The sequence below is a fragment of the Hypoxylon trugodes genome, assembly GCF_022578975.1.
Source record: "Hypoxylon trugodes strain CBS 135444 unplaced genomic scaffold F4822scaffold_1, whole genome shotgun sequence".
Classification (NCBI taxonomy): Eukaryota; Fungi; Ascomycota; class Sordariomycetes; order Xylariales; family Hypoxylaceae; genus Hypoxylon; species Hypoxylon trugodes.
The window spans coordinates 3,254,574-3,279,076 of NW_026250016.1; the positions used below are offsets into that span (position 1 = coordinate 3,254,574).

A 24,503-nucleotide genomic window follows, 5' to 3' on the forward strand; every position below is an offset into this window, starting at 1 on the left:
CCAAACCGTAAGGTATACCCTATAACCTATAAAGAAGTTGACAAAAAGGCTAACTTATAAATGCCATTTTCGACCCAGCCCCAAATGATAGGAGATATTTTTGTAGATTTCAGGTGAAAGAAGTCAGCACCGCGAAGTGATTGAGGCAGAAAATACCGCGTTGGGTCATCGGTCGTATTCGTACGTTGCGGATTAGAGGGCATATCAAGGTGACATAGATGATATTTCCAGGAGGGTTCGAGTTACGCCTCGTGAATTAAAATCGAAAACAGGGTTAAAACATTGGCGTAAATGCTAGTAGAATAAAGCGTATGGGGTATATTGTATATAGAAAATGTTCTGTGGGTATCGACCGTTAATTAATGCCTTATACCTGCTCGACAAAAACAACAAGTTTCTCGTTATGCTCTAGAGCATAGTTGAGGTCGTTGTTGCTCAAGAGACTGAGCTTATCGCCACTTTGCTCGTCTCGGTAGAAGAGTTGAATTTGGTCCCCGTTAGCAACTTTAGTTCGTTCCCTAATCCTCTCATATAACTGTTGGAAGTTTGTATCGGACGGTACACGTATTAGGAACGTGTCGTCGTTAAAATGCAATTTAACTTTAAGGGACGGTCCCCCTTGGCTGATCCCTGGGGATAGCGATGTCTGTGATGGTTGTGATAGTGATGATGGTTGTCGAGTCATTGGTGTTTGCCCATTCTGCATTTGCCTAGGAGCAGCGGATAACCCCGAGTAGCCATTTCCGTTCAGATTGTTCCTAGAAGATTGCCGTGAGTTTCCATCTCTCGGTGAATCGACTGACGAGCGTGACCCTCCAGAAAGTCTGTACTCATCTCCGTTAGGAGCTTCAATTTCGTAGTCACCCTCTCGCGGTGCAAAGAACTGCTTCACCAGATTACACTTAGAAATATATGGTGGTTGTCCAAGTAGGTTCTTCACGTATGCGTCCAAGTTATGTAGTCGCCCTTCCGTGATTGCGTCGGTAACGTAATTAACAGGACCAGGCATATACGGTAGAGTACGCTTCTGTGTGCCAGTATTACCAGCTTCAGCAGGGAACTCGGTCAGGAGAGCAATTTGGAAATCATAGAAATCTTCGTAGTAACGCGACAACTCCCAGTGTCGCCCATCCTCCAAAGTCGCTTCGATAACAAACCAGTACTTATCTTCGGCGAAACAATATCGTGGTATCCGGGCCGATATGGGTGCATAGAGTTGGGAAGTCGATTTAGCAGCAAATTGATTTTGCTGCATTGTGTTTCGTTGCTGTTGTTGAGCTTGTTGCTGATAACCCTGCTGTTGCTATAAAGCTGTTAATAAAAGCCAATATGCCAAATGAACGGTTTATTATGGCTTACAAATGCGGGGTTCTGTTGACTCTGTCGGCTTGCGCCTGGTTGCAAGCTCATCCTCTCCATACCTTGCTGAAGACCGTCTGGACTTCCACCTTCAAACTTGCCTAATGTGATGCTGCTATTCTTGTAATCCGCTGCCATTTTTTTCCATTCCTCGACCCGCGGAACGCCAGCTCGCTTTACAGCATCCTGAGGGTTAGGAACAGCCGTATCCGTTGACATATCTCGGATTTCTACGAATGAGACTGGAATAAGACCAGGGCCTCCTAGGCGGCCGATCGGTTTAGCGACAAACCACTCGGGGTTAGATTGTGCGATTACAATGATCGCCTCTCCAGCTTTCGCTTCCAGCTCGTCTGCCCTCTCCGCTTGGAAGTCGTACATGACAATCCCGTATACCATGGCACCATTCTTAGCGACCGACTTAGAACTACGATGACTAGTCGTGGGAGTAGCAGGTACGTTCGCTGAATTGGTTTCTGAAAATCCAGAATCATGGTCATCCTTCTTCATCGTTATGGGTTGGCCTAGATCTGATTGACCACTATCCCTTTCGGTGCGCCCTAGAGCTTGGAAGAAGGCTACAGGAACTAGACCTCGAGCGTCAGGGAGAGCCGGGTTACAAGCTTCGTACCAATCCGAGTCGTTCTCGCGACCAATAACATGGAAAAAATCACCCCTTGAAAAGCTCAGCTCCTGCTCAGATGTTGCTTCGTAGTCATAAAGAGCTCGAATAACCTAGGATGGTTTCAAGTATTAGTATTACATCGAAGGCAATGAAAAGCGGGTCAAGACACGAATGACAAGAAAAGGATACAGTCAAGGACGAGCAATACCGACCTTTTTGGGAGGAACAATAGCTACTGCGGTTTTGGGGGCGATAGACACTTGGGGTTTGTCCTTTTCGCCTTTGATAGATCTTCGCAGGGCCTGCATGGAGCGCACGAAGTTAGCTACAGCACCACTAGATGCGATCAGGTCGCGATTGAAACTAGAACGCGACATGATTGCGACCGGAAATGGAGTGCATTTAGAGGCATGCCCGGTAGAAAGGCGAAGGGGCAATTGTAGGTTGATTTCAATAGGTAGAAAGTGGAGATATTGGGTTTAATGACGCACCTTCATCGTTGTACAGACTCGGAACTTTGCTTAATTACGAATGGTTATTTTGTAGGAAGGGACGGAGGCGGAGGCGGAAAGCGCGAAGGATGATGCAAAGAATGGTGGGCGCAGGCCAGAGAATGGCGGGTTGGCTATCCCCGAGGCTCAGGCACGGTTACGCCAAGTCGACGGAGTCTCGCGATTCTGTTCAACAACAGCTTTGGATCAGTGCGACAGCGTGTAATGGTGTGTAATAGGAGCGAGGCGAAAAGTCGTGGAAGTTCAGCCGGTGAGATCGAAGAAACGAGGTGCGTCAAGGTGAGACCTTTCGCAACGATAGAGAATTACGCAGTAAAAAAAATAATTGATTTCGAAGCTTTGGCCGTTCTGCGTCTTGACCGGTCGGCGTCGGACAAATGACTTGCTGATAGAAAGAAGTGGCGGCGATTGTTCCCTTTTCCTGGGACCAAATAGTTGTCAATAGCGTTGCTGAAACCCTACGTCGTTCCTTTCACGTTTTTCTTTCTTTCTTCCCTCTTGTCGGGTATATCCTTTTCTTTATCTATTCTCAGCACAGTCCCGGTTGGTCGGGTGGAGGTGTGGTTGGATTTGCGAATGAATATATATGGTAGCGAACAGGCGAACACGCACGCAATAGCAATTTTGTTCCTGCCCAAGCTATCGTGTCGTTCTTTATGCTCGTCAATGCAATCGTTGCGCTATCACAGCGATTAGTCGATATGAGAGTTTGTCGACGGGTATTTCTCTTAAAAAAAAAGATAGAGCAAGAAGGGGTCAGGAGGACAAAGAAGGAAGAGGAGAGGGACCAGAGTGGTCGGATTTTGCAGTGACTACTACTCTTGCGCTTAGCCAGGATGGGGGGGTTTGTTGATTGACTGGTTCAGAGAAATGGGTGGAAACGTCGAAAAAAGTGGAATAAATTGAGTCGGGCGTTAGCATTGGCAGGCTTCCAGGATCCATGTACGTGTGTGTACATGTACGTGTGTATGTGTGTATGTGCGCTCATGGGTCCAAGTACATTCACTCAAGTAGTGTATCCATCTGAGTACCCGGTTACCGCACTGGCAGGCTGGCTCGCTGGGCGCTGTCTTTAATGCTTTTTGGGCTGGGCGGATAGGCCCTTGCAAGGATAAGACATAGGTCAGGTATGTACCCAGGTACACATACGTATGTACATAACGTTGCTGCACACCTCATGGAATCGGGGACAAGGGAGGCATCCATGCAGCGCCATGTTGAACTTTGAAGGCACGGGGATAGCGGGGTACTTTTTCTCCAAAATAAAAAGATCCGATTAGAACTAGCTCAGCCTAGTAGCTGCCCAGACTGCCGGGGCATCGCTAACGGACAGCTTTAGCGCTTGGTTAGCCCTGTAATGGAGAGACCGCGGAAGCACGTAGCATGAAAGTACGCCCCTACAATATCCATTAGGTACCATGTAATGTACGTAAAATCATCCCATCTCCTTGTAATAACAAGCCGACATGGGCAGATAGACTGAATCAAGAAATCAAGATCTGATATGTAAGAAAATCAATTACAAAGAAAAGAAAGCGACAAATTAGACAATATAGATACGTACATATGTAGGTAGTACGTAAAGTTAAATCTGCCACGATTAAGAATCGCATGACATTCCAAAAAGATGTATCGCATCCTTTAAGTTTAGTTAGCTTATAGGTGAAGCACTAGTCCCAGCCTTTTAATGGCATCAATAACAATATTTTAGAGCTTCAGAACCGCCAGGGCTCTTACTTTCAGGGCTTAATTCTTTGTTTGCCCCTCCTTAAACTTTTTTTTTCCCTTGATGCTCCCATGCTCCCTCACCCCGCCACGGGTCACACACATCCCCTCCCTCCAATCTTAATGCAATCAACTGTAAGGTTCCTTTCAAAGGGGAAAATAATTGAATAGAAGGGAAGAATATCTTAAATGATCCGACAATTAACTGTTACTGATCGACTAGCAAATGAGATCGCATTAATTATATTGAAAATCGTACATTCATCGAACAGGATCGACGTACCAAAGTTGGATGGGTTTTAGGGCATTCTGTCTTGTGTTTGCTTCTTGGGTTCCAACCTTGAAAGCATGGATATCGTATACCAGGGTTTAGGGCTTCACATTCCTCCCTCCTTCCCTTCGCCAAATATACCTAAGGCGAAAATAAGGAGGAAAGGGTCGTAACCCGATGGTAATTGGTAGCTGAATGCTGAACTGATCGAAGAACCTAGCAATCCGATAGGTTTCGTCAGTTCGTGGCTTTATTTTCTACGAAGGTTGGGCGCAGGTTAGGCTTTGAATGGCCGGTCTTGAAGCCAGGGAACCCCCTAGGTGGCGTATTCATATATGCTACGATACGATACGAGAATCACACCCATAAGAATGAGGAACCGTTCCATGCTTGGGTATACATATCTTAGTTACCGACTGTCGGGAACCCATTCTTCAGACCCGGTCTTCGTCTCGCGACCAGTTTACTATACATAGTAATATTTTGGTCTTTCTAACCAAACCAGTGAAACAACTTCTAGACTTACATTTTATGTATGCAGACATAAACACCAGAAACGCCGTGCTCCACATCTAACAAATAAAATGTATGCTTTAACTTGGATACCCAAACCTCAGGGACCTCCCCTGCGCCTACTCCACGGCCCGTAGGAGATCTTTCACCAACTTTGAAAACGTACCTTGCAGCATGCATGGCGACTTACATATGCGTCTTCTAGTGCCTAGTGGAAATTATCGTCTTATTTACGCTTACAGCAGCTTAGGGAAATATTTAGATCCAGTTAGATCATATCGGATTTCCAACTCTTGTAATCTACGAGACTTTGGATATTATATCCGCGATAGTAGGCTCTAGAAAGAGATCCACCAGTACGCATAATAAAACATTCTTGTTAACTTCCCTGGGGGCTATCACGGCCACCAAAACAGTTCTTTCATGCACTTACTACTTAAGCATATGCGATGCTGAAGCAAATACGACTATAGAGCATGCAGGGCTACACTGAAACAATATTCCTATCTTTAAGCCCTACGTACATATGTAGTTGGGTTCTAGAACTTGTATCTATTATTATAAATACTTGGATACAAATTTGTACAATACCAACATATCAAGTTATCGACTAATTACGATGTCATATTTGCTACACGTAGATAACTTAGAGGATTCGGTAACACCTACTTTATTAGAACATCTATCCGAACACCGAACAGAGAGAGGTGGCGTTTTTTTGTAGGAGGTATCATTTATGTAGGCATATACCATTATCTTTTTCTCCGATGGAGTTTCACATATATTGCTACTCTCCGTAAGGCTTTTCTCGAAGCTACCAAGGCATTTTGTCGACACAAATACATATCTCATAACCCAGATGACGCAGTTCACCAACACCTGTATCAATAGGTAGAATACCTAGGTATACTCAGCTACCTGTGTACTGGTACCTATGGTGGGTAACTACTACCCTTAGTAATGCATGTCAGTTCCTTGCCCGGAAGAGGCCCGGCCAGCCCGGCTCACGTCCGCGAACATTTCTAGAAACTACTATATAATTGACCGGAAGAAACTCCTAGTCGTGGAAGAGAAAACTAGAAACTAGATCGGAGCACGGAAAAGAGAATTACAAATTCTTATACTGTATGCTTAATGGTTAATGCATACGTAGCAGAAGGCTCGGGTCATCTGTTCCCGACGTTGGTTGCCAAGCATCATGAAACCGAACGAAATGCTGAAACAAAGTGACGACGTAGTAGAATAACGGTTCCGTCTTCATTATGATTCTTGAGTAAATCTATTGGGATAGAGGCACATCATCACCATCATCACCCCGCAGATATCAACGTCGCAAGTCTGTGCTCACATACGAATTGCCCACCTAAGTGCCTATCTACTCCATGGGCTTGCATGTGACGCAGATAATCAGGCCACAAGCTATCTAAGCATCTCAATGATCACAGATCATTCTCCGGGGGAGCTTTTACGCCAAGAGATTCGCTTCACCGACGGGTCCCGGCTTCTTCCCATCATATCATCCCTTAGCTCTCACATCTTTCCTAGACGTCAAAAATCTGATCCGTCACATAAATCGGACCTCGTGAGCCCGTTCCGCCGTCGCACACCGAGGCAGGCCAAAATCCAGGTGGCCAACCCAGGCGCAACAAAACCAAGCCCGATCAGGACCAACGACCGACATCGTATCCCATTTCCGGAGGCAAGTTGAGCCGAGCAAAGCAAATACATGTGCAAAATAATTTAGAGAAAAGAGAGGCGTCACAAATCCCAATTCCCTCGCTCTTGCTCTCGCACCTGTGCGACATTTCGTAGCGCCGTGTATGCTTTTTCCTCGAAGAACGGGCGAATTGATGGGCTACGATACGCATACCGGTCAAGCTAGTTTAGTTCGTCATCCGCACGTACCCGGTTACGTTCCTTCCGCAGCGCCAGGCCGTGCGACGTATCCCACGCCTGTGTAATCAATGTAAGCAAGTAGGCTTAGCAGTGAGCGAAGCAAAATATGGCGTCGTGGGATGAAGAAATTACCGTAGATGTATGTCTCAGCTTTGTAATGCCTCCGTCAGCCACCTCCTCGGTGTGGGTGCTAGTTGCTTAGAAGAGGACTTACCGGACATTGAGAAATAGTTACGTGACATTAAGAGAAATTGGTACTGAGAAGAGCAATCTAGCATACGAATAGATTTCCATATTTATGACCCGTACAAAATCTATGTTTTAGGTAGATGTTTGAAGGACCTCAATGAGCAAATGTAATCTGGGTATTCTAGCAATACAATAAGGGTGGCATACCGGGTACAATGCGATCTAATGTTATCAGAACCGGCTTCCTTCCACTACATTTTCCAAAGGAGATCAATCGCGAATCTGCAACATCTATATTGATGTATTAAAGGACCTCCTACAGGAGCAACTCGAAAATGACTCCAGCCACGAGGATACCTATTGGCACAAAATAGGTGAAGAGAGGAAATTTATGGTTACGATAAACAGAGACTGGCTTAAGTGTGCATGAATTATACCCAGCGTCAGAATTGCTCTGCACCCGCTGAGATCACGGAATGTATCTAAAACTGAACTAAATTCATCTTCCGATCCTTTTAGCGAACCCGTCCATGCATATACTCCCGTCAAAGTCAGACGAAGAAAATGCGCAAAACCGGCATTCGTCGTCGGGGGTATCGGTATAAAACAACTGGGCCACTCGGTCCGGACGCCAAACTCCTTGCACCTTCGTGATGAAACTTTCGTGCAAAATACTGATATCCACCTGCGCCTAGTAAAACCTCAACTCATTTACCCTCATTCCCCGTACCAGACGCTCACGTCGAGGCTGGTAAAACCTTCCTAAAGATCAAGGATCCCACTAGCCACTTGTCAAAGTAGACCATGACCGTTTACTATGATTGAAAGTCAATGTATGCGAACTTCGTAGAATTGATGCAACGTGGCATCAGATCGATCGTAAGAGATGCCAAATAGTTGCGTTGTAGGTTCAAACTTGGATAAAACCAAGTGTTAATATCCAGAGTCGCGACCCTCATGACATATCTCGTCAAGATCAATATTTGTATTCGTCGGAAATGGTGAAAAGAGAGGTGGGTGTCTACGAAAAGGGGCGGTGTATGATGACTTGTTGTAGTCATCAGGGCCAGAAATGGGGTAACGTCGTGTCAAAGAAAGAGATAAAGCAAGGGAGCAATTAAAGAGAAGAGAATATGGAGACACATCAAATCTGGCCTTTAAGGTCGACTCTACTGAACGCCTCAGCCCTAGCTGTCTCGAATAGCGTTCCGGCCTTTCCGGATAAAAAGGCAATGTGGTCTTGTTGTTCCTCAAGTAGGTCCTGACCGTTGAAATCGATGATAAACTGAGCGGCTTCAGCGTCAGACTCAAAGGCGAGTTCCTCAGTGATATAGCGGAGCTTCAATGCTGGTTTAAATCTATAATTCGATTAGCGGCTAGTTCTGTAAAGAAAAAAAAATGATAACGGGGAGATGGTACTCACGCTTTGCACATATTGGCAAGTGCAGCAAGTCGCTCGCGCTTCACGAACATGTCCATTAAATATGCTCCCATGTTAGGGACGTCGAGGTATAACTGGAAGAACTTATGATAATTGCCCAAAGCTAGCGCCGACCGCACGTCCAAGGCGTGTTTAATAGGTCGCTCTTCTTTCTCTGCTGTGGTTAGATCTGCAATGGCGTCATTCAACGCCGTTCGGTTTGCGGTGTGAATGAAATACAAAATACGATACGCCTTAAACTCGATAGAATTGCCCTTCAAGCCAGCCTTATACAGAGCACGTAGTTGGGTCTGGCATTGATTATACTCACCAAGATCACCCTTCTCAAGCGCAATTCTAGCATGGATTTCATAGACGGAGACGGTAAAATCATTTCTGACGCGCTGTACTGTCAGATCCTGGCGCATCGACTTGAACTGGTCACATATGTAGTTATAGTTGCCGTCCTTGCGCCACTTCTTCTTAAGCAAGTCTAGTGTATGATGTAAGACACGCTCGGGTCGAACATCAGCTGCTTTGGGAGCAGCCGTCAGGCGTAGGTATGGTTTCTCTAGGGACTCGTTGAATCCGACAATGGGTCCTGTGGGAGGCGGCGGACTAGGGGATCGGTACGTGTGGTAGCCACCATCACCGCGACGTTGTCGCTTCTCAACATTCTTCTGGAACTTACTTCTGGCCGAAAGAGGGCCATCCATCGCGGGTTTGGAAATTCGATCTTCGAGAGATAGTCCTTTGGCCGCACGCCATGGTGCTGTCGAGTCGGGTACACTGAGGTCGGAGGACTTCCTCTTCTTCGGGTTGGTTGTGGGAATAGCGGCGGCAGTCACTGCTTCAGTTAAAACCGGCGGTACCATCGATTGCATTAAAGCCCGCTGACGTTCGTTTTTAATAAGAGTCTGCGGCAGTGGCATATTATCCCAATCCGTAGTGTACATAGTTCCGCAGTCCTGGGTGTATCTAATGGTTTCCTTCAGTTTGGCTTCCATTTCGGCACGGGTTACGCTGGGATCTAGGTTCGATGACTGAAACGAGCGCTGAACATAACTGCGGACGGAATCCGGCCAATCGAATTTCTGTGGCTGCGCCTGCTGACCCGATGAGGAGGCCATAGCGGTTGTCGATTGTGGGGGATTAGCAGAAGTGGAATAGGGATATTGTGGCTGAGCTTGGTAGGTCTGACCAAAACCCTGACGGACGGGAACCGCAGTGTATGCGGTATCTGAAAAAGGAGAGAAACGTTAGCATTCATTTAATAAAGATGGTTGAAATAAAATAAGGAACATACTCATAGTCGGAGTGTAGCTGTATGGCGCCGTCTGAACGCCCGGGGGTGCTGCCCAAGACATTGTCGTCAAAATGGGTCGATATATGTGCGACGTTGTAGAAATAAAGAGGTTAGTTAGTAGTAGCAGTAGAAGTAGTAGTAGTACGCAGCACGCGAAACACAGCTCCCCAAGCGAGAAGTAGAAATATGAAAATGATATATCTATCTATCGCCTTGTGGACTTGTCAAGTGTATGTGAACAAAGGCATTCACAGTCGAGACGATGAATTAGAAGAATGTGCGCGTCGGAAAAGTGCGTTGACAACAAATAAGTGAGTTAGTTTGTGGATGAGGAGGAGAGTCAGGAAGGATGTGACAAAGGTGGAAAAAATGAGAGAGATTAGGCGGTCAGATGCATCGTTAGTCACAGTGCTGTGGTATGGCCCAAGCGCCTGCACATAACCTAAAGCGCGAAACTTACTTAAAGTATCTAAGTACTCATTACCATCTTAAGCTTAGTTCATTTGTTCTATCCAATAATCCTTGTCACACCTACAATCTTATGCCCGACTTTTAAAAAGGTTATTATATAATTAAAAAAAACTTCCTTTTTATTTAAAACTAACGTATAACTTTTAATTAAAAAAGGAAAAAAGGATATTTATATAAATTATTAAAATCTTTTATATATTTAATTATTCTTTTTATAATTTTTTAATTATTAATTTAAGATTATTTTTTTTAAATATATGTTATAAACTAATAACATGTTATGTTCCAAGTTGTGGAGTAACATATATAATATAAAATTAAGGAATAATAATTAATTAATCATTAAGAAGCTTTTATTTTATGGCTTAACTAGTTGTCCTTAAACTAATTCATGATATAATGATTAATTTCACCTGTTAAAATAGGAGATGTAAGTTTAATTCCCATAGTTATTAGATAAAAGCTTTGTTACTTTCCAAGCTTTTAAATAACATTGATAATAGGTAAGTAAGGGGGCCTAGCTGGCAGAGGTATTACCAATTTAAAACCTTGGAATTTCCTTGTATTATATTCTTAATATATAAGTATAAGACTTTATTTATTTTATAATATAATATATATACCAGGAGATATAAAGCCTAGTTCTCCTTATATAATATGGTATAAGGACATACCTTATAAAAAAAAGATATAATATTATGTTCTAAGTTATAAAATAACATATATAATATAAAATTAAGGAATAATAATTAATTGATTATTAAGAAGCTTTTATTTTATGGTTTAATTAATTGTCTTTAAATTAGTTCGTGACATAACATTAAACAATAATAAGGAACTAAGAATGGAGGCACCTTAAATTAATCTATGATAAACTTATATTTTAAAAAGGTATAACCATTATTAAATTAATTAATTAAAAATGTTTTAATTTAATAATAATAATAATAATAATAATAAGTTAAATAATTAAGTAAATTCTATTTATTAGAAAGGTTTAAAATCTTTTTATTATGTTTAAAAGAATAATCTTAAATTAATAATTATAGAAAAAATAATTAAATTATAACGAACCTATGCCTTAAAGAAGTATAATCGTTACTGGATTGGTGAATCCGGGATGTCTTGATTTTAAGGTAATAATATTAATAGTAGGTTAAGTAATTAAGTATGTTCTGTTCATTAAAAAGGCTTAGAATCTTCTTATTATATTTAAAAAAATAATCTTAAATTAATAATTAAAGAGTTATGAAAAGAATGATTAAATATATAAGAAATATTTATGGTTATATAGTTATTTTTCCTTCTTTTTTTATCTTAAGGTTATTATGATATATTATAATGTGTTATAATGTGTTGTGATGTATTATGATGTATTATAATGTGTTACGATGTATTGTGATATGTTGTGATATATTATAATATATTACGATATGTTATAATATATTATAATATATTACATCTTAACATATTAAACCAAAGTTTAGTTATAATAAGTTACCTATGTTCCATCCTTCATAGTTTTAACAAAGGTCCTTCATGATTAGTTTATGATATTATACCCTTTCCTTTAAAATCTTTACCCTTAAAAATAAAAAAGATAAATATTCCCTCCTTTTTTAATCCTATATCTATTATATAAAAATCATATTTAAGAAGGTATAAAAGCCAAATATTTATTTTAATTAATAATAAAAATACTACACTTATGTAAACTACATTGAAATTCATGGTCAATTTATCCTTCCTTATTCCAATTATAACACCTTTAAAAAAGATTATCTTTTATTTATTAATTTTGGGATTTATAATCACTACATTCATTAAAATTGAAAATATTATGACATCTTAGAAATAAATGCCCTTAACCATATTTCCCAGGCCTATACTCATTTAAAACAGGAATATAAAGATATAAAAAATAAATTAATCCATTTATAAGAAAAAATAATAAAAAAGATCAACAAATTATAACAACTCCATCATTAAAAAGATTTATTAAAAAGATATGGTTTAAAATTATTAAAATTTAATAAAAAATAGGACATTAAGGAAGAATAGGCTCATATAACCAAAGAACAGGTTTAAGTTAAATAGGAATATATTATTCCTACTTTTAAGGCTTCTTCCTTGGTCTTCCCCTTTTCCTTATCTGGGATAAACTTTAATCTTAATCCAATATTATCGTTGACTACAACTATATAAACCTTAATCAATTAGGATTTTAACAATGAAAATCCTTAATTAATTTCTAAACCTTCTTATTTATAAGATATTCCTATGATTCCTAGATATTATTCTTTTTTAAATAATTAAGTTATTTAATAAAATATTTAATTTAATCATTAATAATTTTAAAATCCCAAATGGCCTTAATATTATACTCTTTTAAATCCTCTTTTAATTTAATATTTCCTTTAAGTTTAACATTTTTAAACACTGGTTTAAACATAATGATATAAAATATATTAATTTTTAATTTCATATTTATTAATAACTATAAATAATAGTTTTGTTATAATCTAACAGGAGGAAGGCCAGGGAATAAGGATCTGGTAGGGCTAGGATAACCAATCAAAAGGAAGTCTCTGTGGAGGTAATAGAGATTATATATTAAGGCTTATATAATGACCTCTGGTGGTCTCTGGGAGCATCACAGAGACAAATAGAAAGGAGGTCTTTAAGAACATTATAAAGATAAATAAAGAGGAGGTTTCTAAAGGTCTTTATTTAAGAAATAGAGATTATTTAAATGAAGGATATATAAAAAAAAAGTCTTTTATATATTTAATTATTTTTTTATAATTCTTTAATTATTAATTTAAGATTATTCTTTTAAGTATAATAAGAGGACTCTAAGCCTTTTTAATGAATAAAATTAACTTAATTATTTAACCTATTATTAATATTATTACCTTTAAATTAAGAAACCTTAAATTAACTAATCTAACAATAATTATACCTTTTTAAAATATAGGTTTATCACATTTTAATAATTTTTTAATCAATATTAATATTAGGTTAAGAAATGATATAAATCATTTATAAGATATTTTTTTACTATTATTAATTAAACCTTCTCTTATTTTACTAATTTTTAAAAATAAAATAGAAAATCTTTATACCTTTTAAAAATTACTTTTTAAAGAATATCATAATTGGATATAAAATAAATTAATAGACCTTAACCTAGAAAATAAAAAGGAATTAGATAAAAAAAAACTCTAGAATAAGGACCTAAATGATTTATAATAACCTAATCTATTATTACTTAAAATATCTATATTTATTTATATCATTTAAAACCTATCATTAATAAAGAAGATATTTTAATTCATTAATAAAATGATACCATCTAAAATATATTCATAAATTCTAAAATCAGAAATAAAAAAAGAAATTAACATTAGGATAAAAAAGGAGGACTAAGAAGAAAAAAAAGTCCTTGATTAATAAACCAGAATAATAACTGCCTTTAAAAAGATTAAAAGATTTAAAAAAGAATTGGCCTTAAAGGAGGCTAGACTTAAGAAAACCTCTAAAGGATCCTTATTAAGAACCTCTTAATAACTAACACCTTCTTAACCTTTAATACCCCTTAGACCTCTAGATAATAATAATAATAATAATGGAAAAAATAAGAAAGAAAAAGGAGGTAGAAATCCTTAATCAAAGAAAAAAAGAATAATAATCCTTTTTTATTTATTAAAAGATATAAATTAATAAATTTATTAATCTATAATAAAATTTTAGATATTAAGGATTAATTTATATATATAAAACTTTATTTATCTTTTTTATAAGGAAAATTTATTATAGGAAGAATAATAGGTATTTATTATTATTTAATTCTTAAATGGAATTGTTTTTACATGATTTTAACCTATCTTAAAAAATTATTTCAATATTATTAAAGAAGAATCAGAAAAATCTTAATATATTTTCAAATTATATGAACATTTTGAAAATAAAATGTAAATAATGTTTGACAAATTATTTAAAAAGGAAGAAATATGGAAGATTATCCATTACCTTAAATAAAAAAGACAAACCTCCTTTTACATGGCAGAATTCAAATAATTTATAGTTATAAAGCAATTATCCAAAGATATATAATTTAATTACCTCTATAAGGAAGTAATTACCTAGGTAAAAGATAAACTCTTTAAAGAGGAACAACCTGTCACCATTAATAAATATATAATTAAGGCAATTCTTCATAATAATAAGTCATATAAAAGATATAATAAAAAAAAAAAAGACTTTAAGGTTATAAAAAACCAAGAAAAAAGGAAACCAATTAAGATTTAAAACCTTAATATAGTTAGTAATAATAAGAAACCCAAGAAGGATTTAAGTAAGATTAAATGCTATAATTACTAAGAAATGGGATATTATAAAAGCTAATATAAAAAACCTAAGAAATAGCCATAAGTCTTAAAAGGAAGATTAATTAATATAATAATAATAATACTGGGATCCTTAACCTTAGGAATATTTAATATATTTGAAAAAGAAGAAAAAGGAAAGGAAGTCTTATTATTAAACTATAATGAAACCATTTAATAAATAGAAATAAAAAACTTTATAAATTAAATAAATTAGTTATAAGATCTTAATATAATAGGCATAAGAGATTCCGAAGAGGAAGAAATAAGTATCTCTTTAGGAAAATCCAATTTTTTTTTAAATAAGCAGAGATTATTATAGGATATGGACTGGAATATGGACTGGAATATGGAAGGAGAAGTGGAAGGAGAAGTAATGTTTTTAGTATAAATTAATAACCAAAATATCTCCATTATATTATTATCAAATAAGAATATTATTTTAATACATTTTAATAGAACATAATTATACCAGTAAGTGGTATGGGATTGATAAGATTTTGATAATGAGAAAAGATGGAATTAAATCCTTGAACCAGAATTGGTATATCATATATGGTTAATTAAATAAATGAATTATAATTGTTATAATCTTGGTAATCTATAAGATTTAAGGTATATATTTAAAACTAACCAGGAGTAATCTTAAAAATGCAGAAGATGGAACTATAAGAAGGCCCATAAAATTATCATTAAAAGATTATTTAAGGGATAAGGAATATTGGTATAATTTATAATAAAAACATTTAAAGATCTGGATTATAAAGGGGTAATTAAAAAAGGATAAGATCAGAAATTTATATAACAATATTATAAGAATATATATAAGGTCTCCCATATATTACTTTATAAAGAAAAGTAAGGTATGATTATCTTAATTAAATATATCCAGGGATATTTGAAATAAATTATTTAATACTTAAATGTTATCCTAGATAAATATTATAAACAGATATTACTATAATATAGAAAAAAGATTAACTAATTTTAGAAAAAAATACTATACTTAAAAAGCAAGATTATAACTCTCTAAGAAAGAACTGAATAATTAATGGACCTGTCATAAAGAATGATAAATGTAATTAATAAATAATAAAATATAATAAAGGGATTATTAAGAATATTATAGGCTTTATTAAATAATAAGGTCAAACTAACATATTTAATGGAAATAATTAAGAGATCTTATTTAATTATAAAGATAATATAAAAAGGATACAAATTTAATACCCTGATTAATTTAGGATGTATAATTAATTTAATCCACTTAAAATTAATTAATATATATGGAATATCATATTAAAAGAAAAAGATGTCTTATCAAATTAACAATATTAATAGAAGCCTTATTACTGTTATAACCTAACAGGAGGAAGGCCAGGGAATAAGGACCTGGTGGGGCCAAGGTAATTAATCAGAAAGAAGTCTTTATAAAGATAATAAAGACTATATATTAAGGCTTATATAATGACCTCTGGTAGTCTCTAAGAGCATTATAAAGACAAACAAAAGAAAAGTCTCTGAAAACATCATAAAGATAAATAAAAAAAAGGGTTTTAAAAGTCTTTATTTAAGGAACAGAGATTACTTAAATAAAAGATATATAAGAAAGAAATCTTTTATATATTTAATTATTCTTTTATAATGCTTTAATTATTAATCTAAGATTATTCTTTTAAACATAATAAAAAAACTCTAAGCCTCTTTGATAAATAGAATATATTTAATTATTTAATTTATTATTAATATTATTATCTTTAAATTAAGAAACCTTAGATTAGCTAATTTAATAATAATTATGCCTTTTTGAAATATAGGTTCATCACATTTTAATAACTTTTTAATTAATATTAATATTAGGTTAAAAAATGGTATAAATTATTTATAAAATATTCCTTTACCATTATTAATTAAATCTTCTCTTATTTTACTAACCTTTAAAAATAAAATAAAAAACTTCCATATTTTTTAAAAATTATTTTTTAAAAAATATCATGATTAGATATAGAATAAACTAATAGATCCTAACCTAGAAAACAAAGAAGAATCAGATAAAAAAAAAATTTAAAATAAGGACCTAAATGATTTATAATAATCCAGTCTATTACTGCCTAAAATACCCATATTTATTCATATCATTTAGGATTTGTTACTAATAAAAAAGATATTCTAATTTATTAATAAAATAATATTATCTAAAATATATTCATAGGTTTTAGAATTAAAGATGAAAGAAAAAATTAATATTAAGATAAGAAAGGAGGATTAAAAAGAAAAAAAAATCTTTAATTAATAAATTAAAATAATGATTGTTTTTAGGAAAGTCAAAAGGTTTAAAAAAAAATTGGCCTTAAAGGAGGCTAGACTTAGAAAAGTCTTTAAAGAATCCCTATTAGGAATCTCTTAACAACCAACATCTCCCTAACCTTTAGCATCCCTTAGACCTTTAGATAATAATAATGATAATAATAGAAAAGACAGGAAAGAAAAAGAAGATAGAAATCCTTAACTAAAAAAGAAAAAAATAATAATCCTTTTCTTATTTATTAAAAAATATAAACTAATAAACCTATTAATTTATATATATAAAATTCTATTTATTTTTTTATAAGGAAAATCTATTATAAAAAGAATAATAAATATTTATTATTATTTAATTCTTAAATAAAATTATTCTTATATAATTTTAACCTATTTTAAAAAACCATTTCAATATTATTAAAAAGGAATTAAAGGAATTTCAATATATCTTCAAATTATATAAACATTTTGAAAATAAAATGTAAATAATATTTAGCAAATTATTTAAAAAAGAAAAAATGCAGAAGGCCATCCATTACCTTAAATAAAAAAAACAAACTTCCTTTTATATAATAAAATTTAAATAACTTATAGCCATAAGGCAATTACTTAAAAATATATAATTTAATTATCTTTATAAAGAAATGATTATTTAAATAAAGGATAAATTCTTTAAAAAAGAATAATCTGTTATTATTAATAAATATATAACTAGGATAATTCTTTATAATAATAGATTATATAAAAGATATAATAAGAAGAAAAGAGATTCCAAAATTATAAAAAACCAAGGAAAAAAGGAATTAATTAAGATTTAAAGCCTTAATATAATTAATAATGATAAGAAACCTAAAAAGGATCTGAACAAGATTAAATGTTATAATTATTAAGAAATGGGATATTATAAAAGCCAATATAAAAAACCTAAAAAATAACCACAAGTCCTAGAGGGAAGATTAGCCAATATAATAATAACAACACTGGGATCCTTAATTTTAAAAATACTTGATATACTTAAGAAAGAAAAGGAAGAAAAGGAAGTCCCATCATTAAACTATGATAAGGCTATCTAATAAACAGAAATGAAGAGCTTTATGGACCAAATGAATCGGCTATGGGATCTTGATGTAATAAGAATAAGAGACTCTAAGAAAGAAGAAATAAGTGTCTTTTCAGAAGAATCTGATTCTTTTTCAAACAAACAGAAACTATTATGGGATATGGATTGGAATATAGAAAAAAAAATGGAAAAAAAAGTAATATTCTTAATATAAATTAACAACCAAAGTATCTCTATCATATTATTATTAAATGAAAATGTTGTTTTAATATATTATGATGGAATATAATTATATTAATAAATGATATGAGACCAATAGGATTTTAATAATGAAAGAAGATAGAATCAAACCCTTGAACCAGAATTGGTATATTATATATAATTAATTAAGCAAATAAATTATAACCATTATAATCTTAACAACTTATAAGACCTAAGATATATGTCTAAAATCAATTAGAAACAATCCCAAAAACACAAAAAACAAAACCATAAGAGAACCCATAGAATCATCACCAGAAGACTATTTAAAGGACAAAGAATACCAATATAATTCACAATAAAAACACTCGAGGATCTGGATTATAAAAGGGTAATCAGAAAAGGATGGAACCGGAAATTTGTACAATGATGTTACAAGAACATACATAAGATCTCCCACACATTACTTTACAGAGAAAAGCAAAGCATAATCATCTTAATTAAATATATTTAGGAATATTTAAAGCAAATTATTTAATATTTAAATGCTATCTTAAATAAATATTATGAATAGATGTTATTATAATATAGAAAAAAGATTAATTAATCTTAAAAAGAAATATTATATTTGGAAAGTAAGATTATGATTTTCTAAAAAAGAACTGAATAATTGGTGGACCTATTATAAAGAATAATAAATATAATTAATAAATAATAAAATATAATAAAAGGATTATTAAGAACATTACAGGCTCTATTAAACAATAAGGTTAAATTAATATGTTTAATGGGAATAACCAAGGGACCTTATTTAATTATAAGAATGATATGAAAAGGATATGAATTTAATGCCTTAATTGATTTAAGATATATAGTTAATTTAATTTATTTAAGATTAGTTAATATATATGGAATATTATATTAAAAGAAAAAGATGTTTTATTAAGTTAGTAACATTAATGGAAGCTTTATTATCTATGATGGAGGAAAAGTTAAAAGAGAAACTATAATTTTCTTTATTTTAATCTAAGGATATTAAGAAATGGTATTTTTTAATCTTATTAATATAAATTATAAATTAGTTTTAGGGAAGATATGATTTAAAGTTAATAACTTAAAAATTAATTAGGTATATAATTGATTCTATTAGGATAAATTAGAAAAAGATTTAGCCCTTAAATATTGGAAAGAGGTTAATTTAAATGAATTAAAATAGTAATTATAATAAATGTAAATAGGTAATTTTATAAAGGAATATTCTATACCTTTATGTTTTATAATATGATATATAGATATTAAAGAATTAAATAATTAAAAATAAATTAAAATCAAAAAAAAATATATAAAAATATTTTTAAAATTATTTTAGGATAATCTAAATATAAATATAAATATATTAGAATATAATTAATATAACTATAAAATAATATTAAAGAAAAGAAAATATCTAAAATTATATTAGGTTTATAAATTAAATTAAAATAAATCTAAAACTTTATGTATTATATTCTAAGATAAGGAAATAAGAGGATTTATATAAAAATCAAAATTATTAATAAAATATTTAATTTTTTTAATATTTAAGAAGAATAAGGATAGAATATTTAAATTAAATAAAAAAGGAAAAATAATATGGAAGAATATTTATAACTATTAACAACTAAATGAGATTATAGTTAAAGATAGGTACCCTTTATTATACATTAAGAGCTTAAAAGAAAAAATAGATAATAATAAATGATTTATATTATTAAATTTAAAATTCATCTTTAACCTTATATGAATCATTAAAGGAAATAAGTAAAAAATAGTTATTAAAACACTATATAATCATTTTAAATATTTAATAATGCCATTTAGACTTATAAATACATTAATTACCTTTTAATAAATATGTGACAAACCTATCCCTCAAAGAGGTATAGTCATTACTGGATTGGCTAATCCAGGGTTTCTTGATTTGAAAGTAACAATATTAGTAGTAGGTTAAGTGATTAAGTTGGCTCTGTTTGTCAGAGAGGCTTAGAGTCCTTTCATTATACTCAAAAGAATAGTCTTAGATTAATAATTGAAGAGTTATAAAAAGAATAATTAAATATATAAGAAATGTCCATAGTTATATAGTTATTCCTTCCCCCTCTTTTATCCTGAGGTTATTGCAATGTGCTGCGATGTGTTGCGATGTGTTGTATGTCAACATATCAGACCGGAGTTTAGCCGTGATAGGTTGTTTATGCTCCATCCCTCGTGGTCCGACAAGGGTCCCTCATGGCTGGTTTGTAACAGAATATCTTATGAATAAAAAAATCTAGAAATTAATTAAAGATTTTTATCGTTAAAATCCTGACTAATTAAGGTCCATGTAGCTGTAGTTGATAGTAATATTAGGCTAAGATCAAAATTTATCCTAGATAAGGAGAAGGGGAAGACCAAAGAAGATGTTTTAAAGGTAAAAATAATGTGTTTTTGTTTAATTTGAACCTGTCCTTTGGTTATATAAGTTTATTCTTTTATTAAATAAGCTTATTCTTCCTTGGTATCTTGTTCCTTATCAAGTTTTAATAATTTTAGATTACATTTTTTTAACAAGTCTTTTTGATGATGGAGTTGTTGTAATTTGTTGATCTTTTCTGTCATTTTTTCTTATAAATGGATTAATTTATCCTTTATATTTTTACATTCCTATTGTTGGTAGGTACGTACGTAAATGAAAGAACAATATAACAAGTAAAGCAAAGTAATAGGGGTAAGACGATGTGTATTATAATATCTAAAGAAGGAAGTTTTATCTATATGAATAGGCAAGGAAGGTAACCTACTTAAAGGAAATCATAATGACTAAGTAGATCACATATCCTTCACTTATGCAACCATCACTCATTTTATTTTCTTTTTGTAATCAATTAATTACAAATTCATTACTAACCATACATTTTACCCATCCTTTTAGTTACAAGTTAATTTAATTATCCTCCATTAACCTCTTTATAGCTTCATTTAGGGATACCTTTATTATAACATTTATAAGGTTATAACTACCATGAATCTAATAAATATCATTTATTTCTCAGTTTTTATATAATTATTTCAAGGCTATTAAATCAATTATCAATCTCTTTTTATTAATATTATCCATTTATATCAAACATTAATATAGAAAAAAAAAATTAATATATAAAATAAAAAAAACTTTAATAAATAAAAGACACTTTAGAATTATATTAATAATATAATAAATGATATAACCAATATCAAAACCTTATATTATATCATAGATTTCACTAATAAAGATACTATAAATAACATGTTTATACTTAATAAATGACTAGTAAATGATATTTCTAATAATTTAAATTTCATTATTTTGGTTAATAAATCTTTCATTATTTAAAATAATAACATAATTAATCTATCAATAAAGATATATAAATATAAATCTTATAAATCCAATTTAATATAATTAAATCCTTATATTTAATTATCCATTTACTATTATATCCTAATATTAAGAGCCTTCATTTCTTTAAAGCTTGACTTAAGATGTTAAACTATTATAAAATAATTAAAAACAATTTTAAATTAATAAATAAAGGTGATATATATGCCTTAGGCCCTCTGTTCCATAAATTTCTTAACCATATCAGGACTTTTTATATTTAAAAATTTAAACTTTTTAATTTAATCCTTTTAAGTAATAAAGATCTTAAAATCCTTATTATAAATAATGATACATAAACCATTAAAATCTTTAGATCTTGAATCCATTACCTTTTAAAGGCATATCCTGATTTTTACCTTGATAAATACTATATCCTTAACGATAAAAAATTCTATAATATCTATATTAAAAATGTTATTTATTTAAAAGCCTATGATTCTAAAAGGACCTAAATCTATTATTAATAAACAGAAATTAAAAATTAATAATTTCATATATAACTTTTATTAATAATAATATAAATAAATCTTAAACTAATAAATATTTAATTTTATAAAGCTATATAATGGTTTAATAATTTATAATAACATTCCTTTAAGATATTTATCCTTTAGTTTAGCTAATAATTATATAAAGATCATCTTCTATATTAATATTTTAGACTAAGTATATATCATAATTATATCCCATATTATGATCTTTATCCTTTAATAATATAATATAAAGATAAAAATTAATATTAATTATTAATTTACCCTTTAGATAATAAGTACATATATCATAATAAATTCCTTATCAGGATTGTCATATCTTTAGATCATAAGTTATAATTTCTCATAGGAAAAAGGGATGTTCCTGGCCTTAATTTCATAAATCATTCTTGATTTAAAGATTATTACACCTTAATAAATTATTTTATTATATATTTTAAGTTATAAAATATCTTCCTTAAATAATACATTTACTTTCTTCATATCTAATATTTTATATAATTTGTTTGAGATAATTATTTTTTTATTTATTTATAATTTAAACATAAAGATAAGATTATTTTATTCCTTAATAATAAAATATAAAATAACCATATAGAAAAGATTATTAATATATATAAGATCCTTTTTGGGGATAATTTTAAAATTATCAAGGTTAAATAAAGATAAAAATAATTAAATCTTTAGTTTCTTTATTAATTCTGGAATTTCCTTAGATTAGATATATAATTTAACATAGGAATTCCTAAATATTAACATGTTATTTATAATATTAAAGGTTATAATTATATCCCTATTAATAATTATAATGACTTTATATGGACCCTTCTATTTATCCTTTTTATAATATATTAAGATCTTATTATTAATAAATAGTAATATGGATAATGTTTTCTATATATTAAGATTATTTTATATATTTAGAAAATCTTTAATAAAATATTAAGCCTTGATCCTTTTGATTTTTATTATTATCTTTTAGATTTTCTATACCTTTTGGATCTATAAAAAGATGGGTGGCAAATCTATATTGATCCTTAAGTAGATATTAAAGACTAAAAGAATAAGGATAAGACCATCTAGATTAATAATATTGTTAATTGTTTTAATGGTTATCTAAAATTATAATATTTTTGAACCAGAGCCTTAAAATTTATCCATTATAATCTTATAGGTTTTATAAATGGGACCATAATATTCTTTAATCTTGTTAATAGATTAATATGTCTTTATTAATATTTGGTTATAAATAATTTTAATGATATAGGTTTTGTTTCTAAATTTGATATTATTAAAGTTAGTATTGGCATCATATATAATAATGTCTAAGAGGTTAAGATAAATATTAATCCAACATTATTTCAATATTTCCTAAATTTTTTTAACTAAGATAATTCTTATGAAATATATTATCTAAAAGTTTATAACTATATTGATTATATATAAGATTAATTATTTATTAAGGTATATTATATTAATAATTACTTTATAATTAAAGTCCATATCTAGATTTTTTAAATTAAATTTAAATCTTTAAGGAACCTATCCTTTAATTTAATAATGATAATAAAATTTATTAATCTCTTTAATATTATTAATGTTAATATTATGGTTAGCCTTATTTAATAAATTATATAGCTTATTCATAGATAGGTAATTAAAATAGGTATAAATATGTTGTAATTTGGGTTTTATGAAGTAAATTATATTATTTAAATAGAATCATAGATGTCCTTACTTATGGATAACTGTAATTATTATTTTATTTTTTTTTAATTAATTAATCTATGATATTATTTAAATATATATCTAAATGATCCATATCCTTAAAATATATAAGAAAAGGAATATCTAACTCTATAATATAAAAATTAATTAATTTAAATAGGACATCAACCGTGATTATTCCCAGTAATTCAATCAAAAATCCATTACCAAACCTAATGTTTATTTCTTTAACTTAGTTAATATTTACCTTAAGGTTATATTCAAGGAATTCCCTAATAAAAGTTTAACATTATCCTTTTTTAACTATGGATATTTTTATTATATTTATATCAGGAATAATTCCTTAAAAAATATTTTTAATATAATAATTTAAAATAAAGGTAGTGTTTATTTTGGATTTATTAAAATAAAGGCTAAATATAATATAATATTGATATATTTGATTTGTTAGATATATTATAATTAAATATTATTTAATATTTATTTCTTTTAGTTTGGTGGTAGGGATGTTATTATTATTATCTTTAAAGTTAAAACTTTCTTCTTTGATTTCCTTGTAATTAAATAAAAATGTAGTATACTTACCTTTATTTTATCTTTTTCTGATT

The 24,503-nt window shown here is 30.9% G+C and overlaps 2 protein-coding genes across 2 annotated transcripts; both read right to left on the minus strand.

Moving 5' to 3' along the window:
• Positions 1-367: 367 nt before the first annotated feature.
• On the minus strand, positions 368-2,361 carry F4822DRAFT_424485 (scd2/ral3; the record flags this gene model as incomplete). Its single annotated transcript, XM_051460158.1, has 3 exons — positions 368-1,303; positions 1,360-2,094; positions 2,197-2,361. The coding sequence occupies 3 exons, from the start codon at positions 2,359-2,361 to the stop codon at positions 368-370; spliced, it is 1,836 nt and encodes a 611-aa protein (XP_051319801.1).
• Positions 2,362-7,552: 5,191 nt separating this feature from the next.
• F4822DRAFT_34158 (SAC3/GANP/Nin1/mts3/eIF-3 p25 family-domain-containing protein) lies at positions 7,553-9,970 on the minus strand. Its single transcript, XM_051455811.1, has 3 exons — positions 9,817-9,970; positions 8,514-9,750; positions 7,553-8,448 (listed from the first exon to the last, which is right to left on the minus strand). Exons 1-3 carry the CDS (start codon positions 9,875-9,877, stop codon positions 8,235-8,237), a joined length of 1,512 nt encoding a protein of 503 aa, XP_051319802.1. The 5' UTR covers positions 9,878-9,970; the 3' UTR covers positions 7,553-8,234.
• Between the last annotated feature and the right edge of the window lie 14,533 nt (positions 9,971-24,503).

Bases quoted from the DNA above. Each gene is read 5' to 3' on its own strand.
- F4822DRAFT_34158 (XM_051455811.1), bottom strand. From the start codon at position 9,877: ATGTCTTGGGCAGCACCCCCGGGCGTTCAGACGGCGCCATACAGCTAC. The intron at 9,751-9,816 runs GTATGTTCCTTA...CTCCTTTTTCAG, and splicing joins CAGCTACACTCCGACTATGA to ATACCGCATACACTGCGGTT. The intron at 8,449-8,513 runs GTGAGTACCATC...ATCGAATTATAG, and splicing joins CTTGCCAATATGTGCAAAGC to ATTTAAACCAGCATTGAAGC.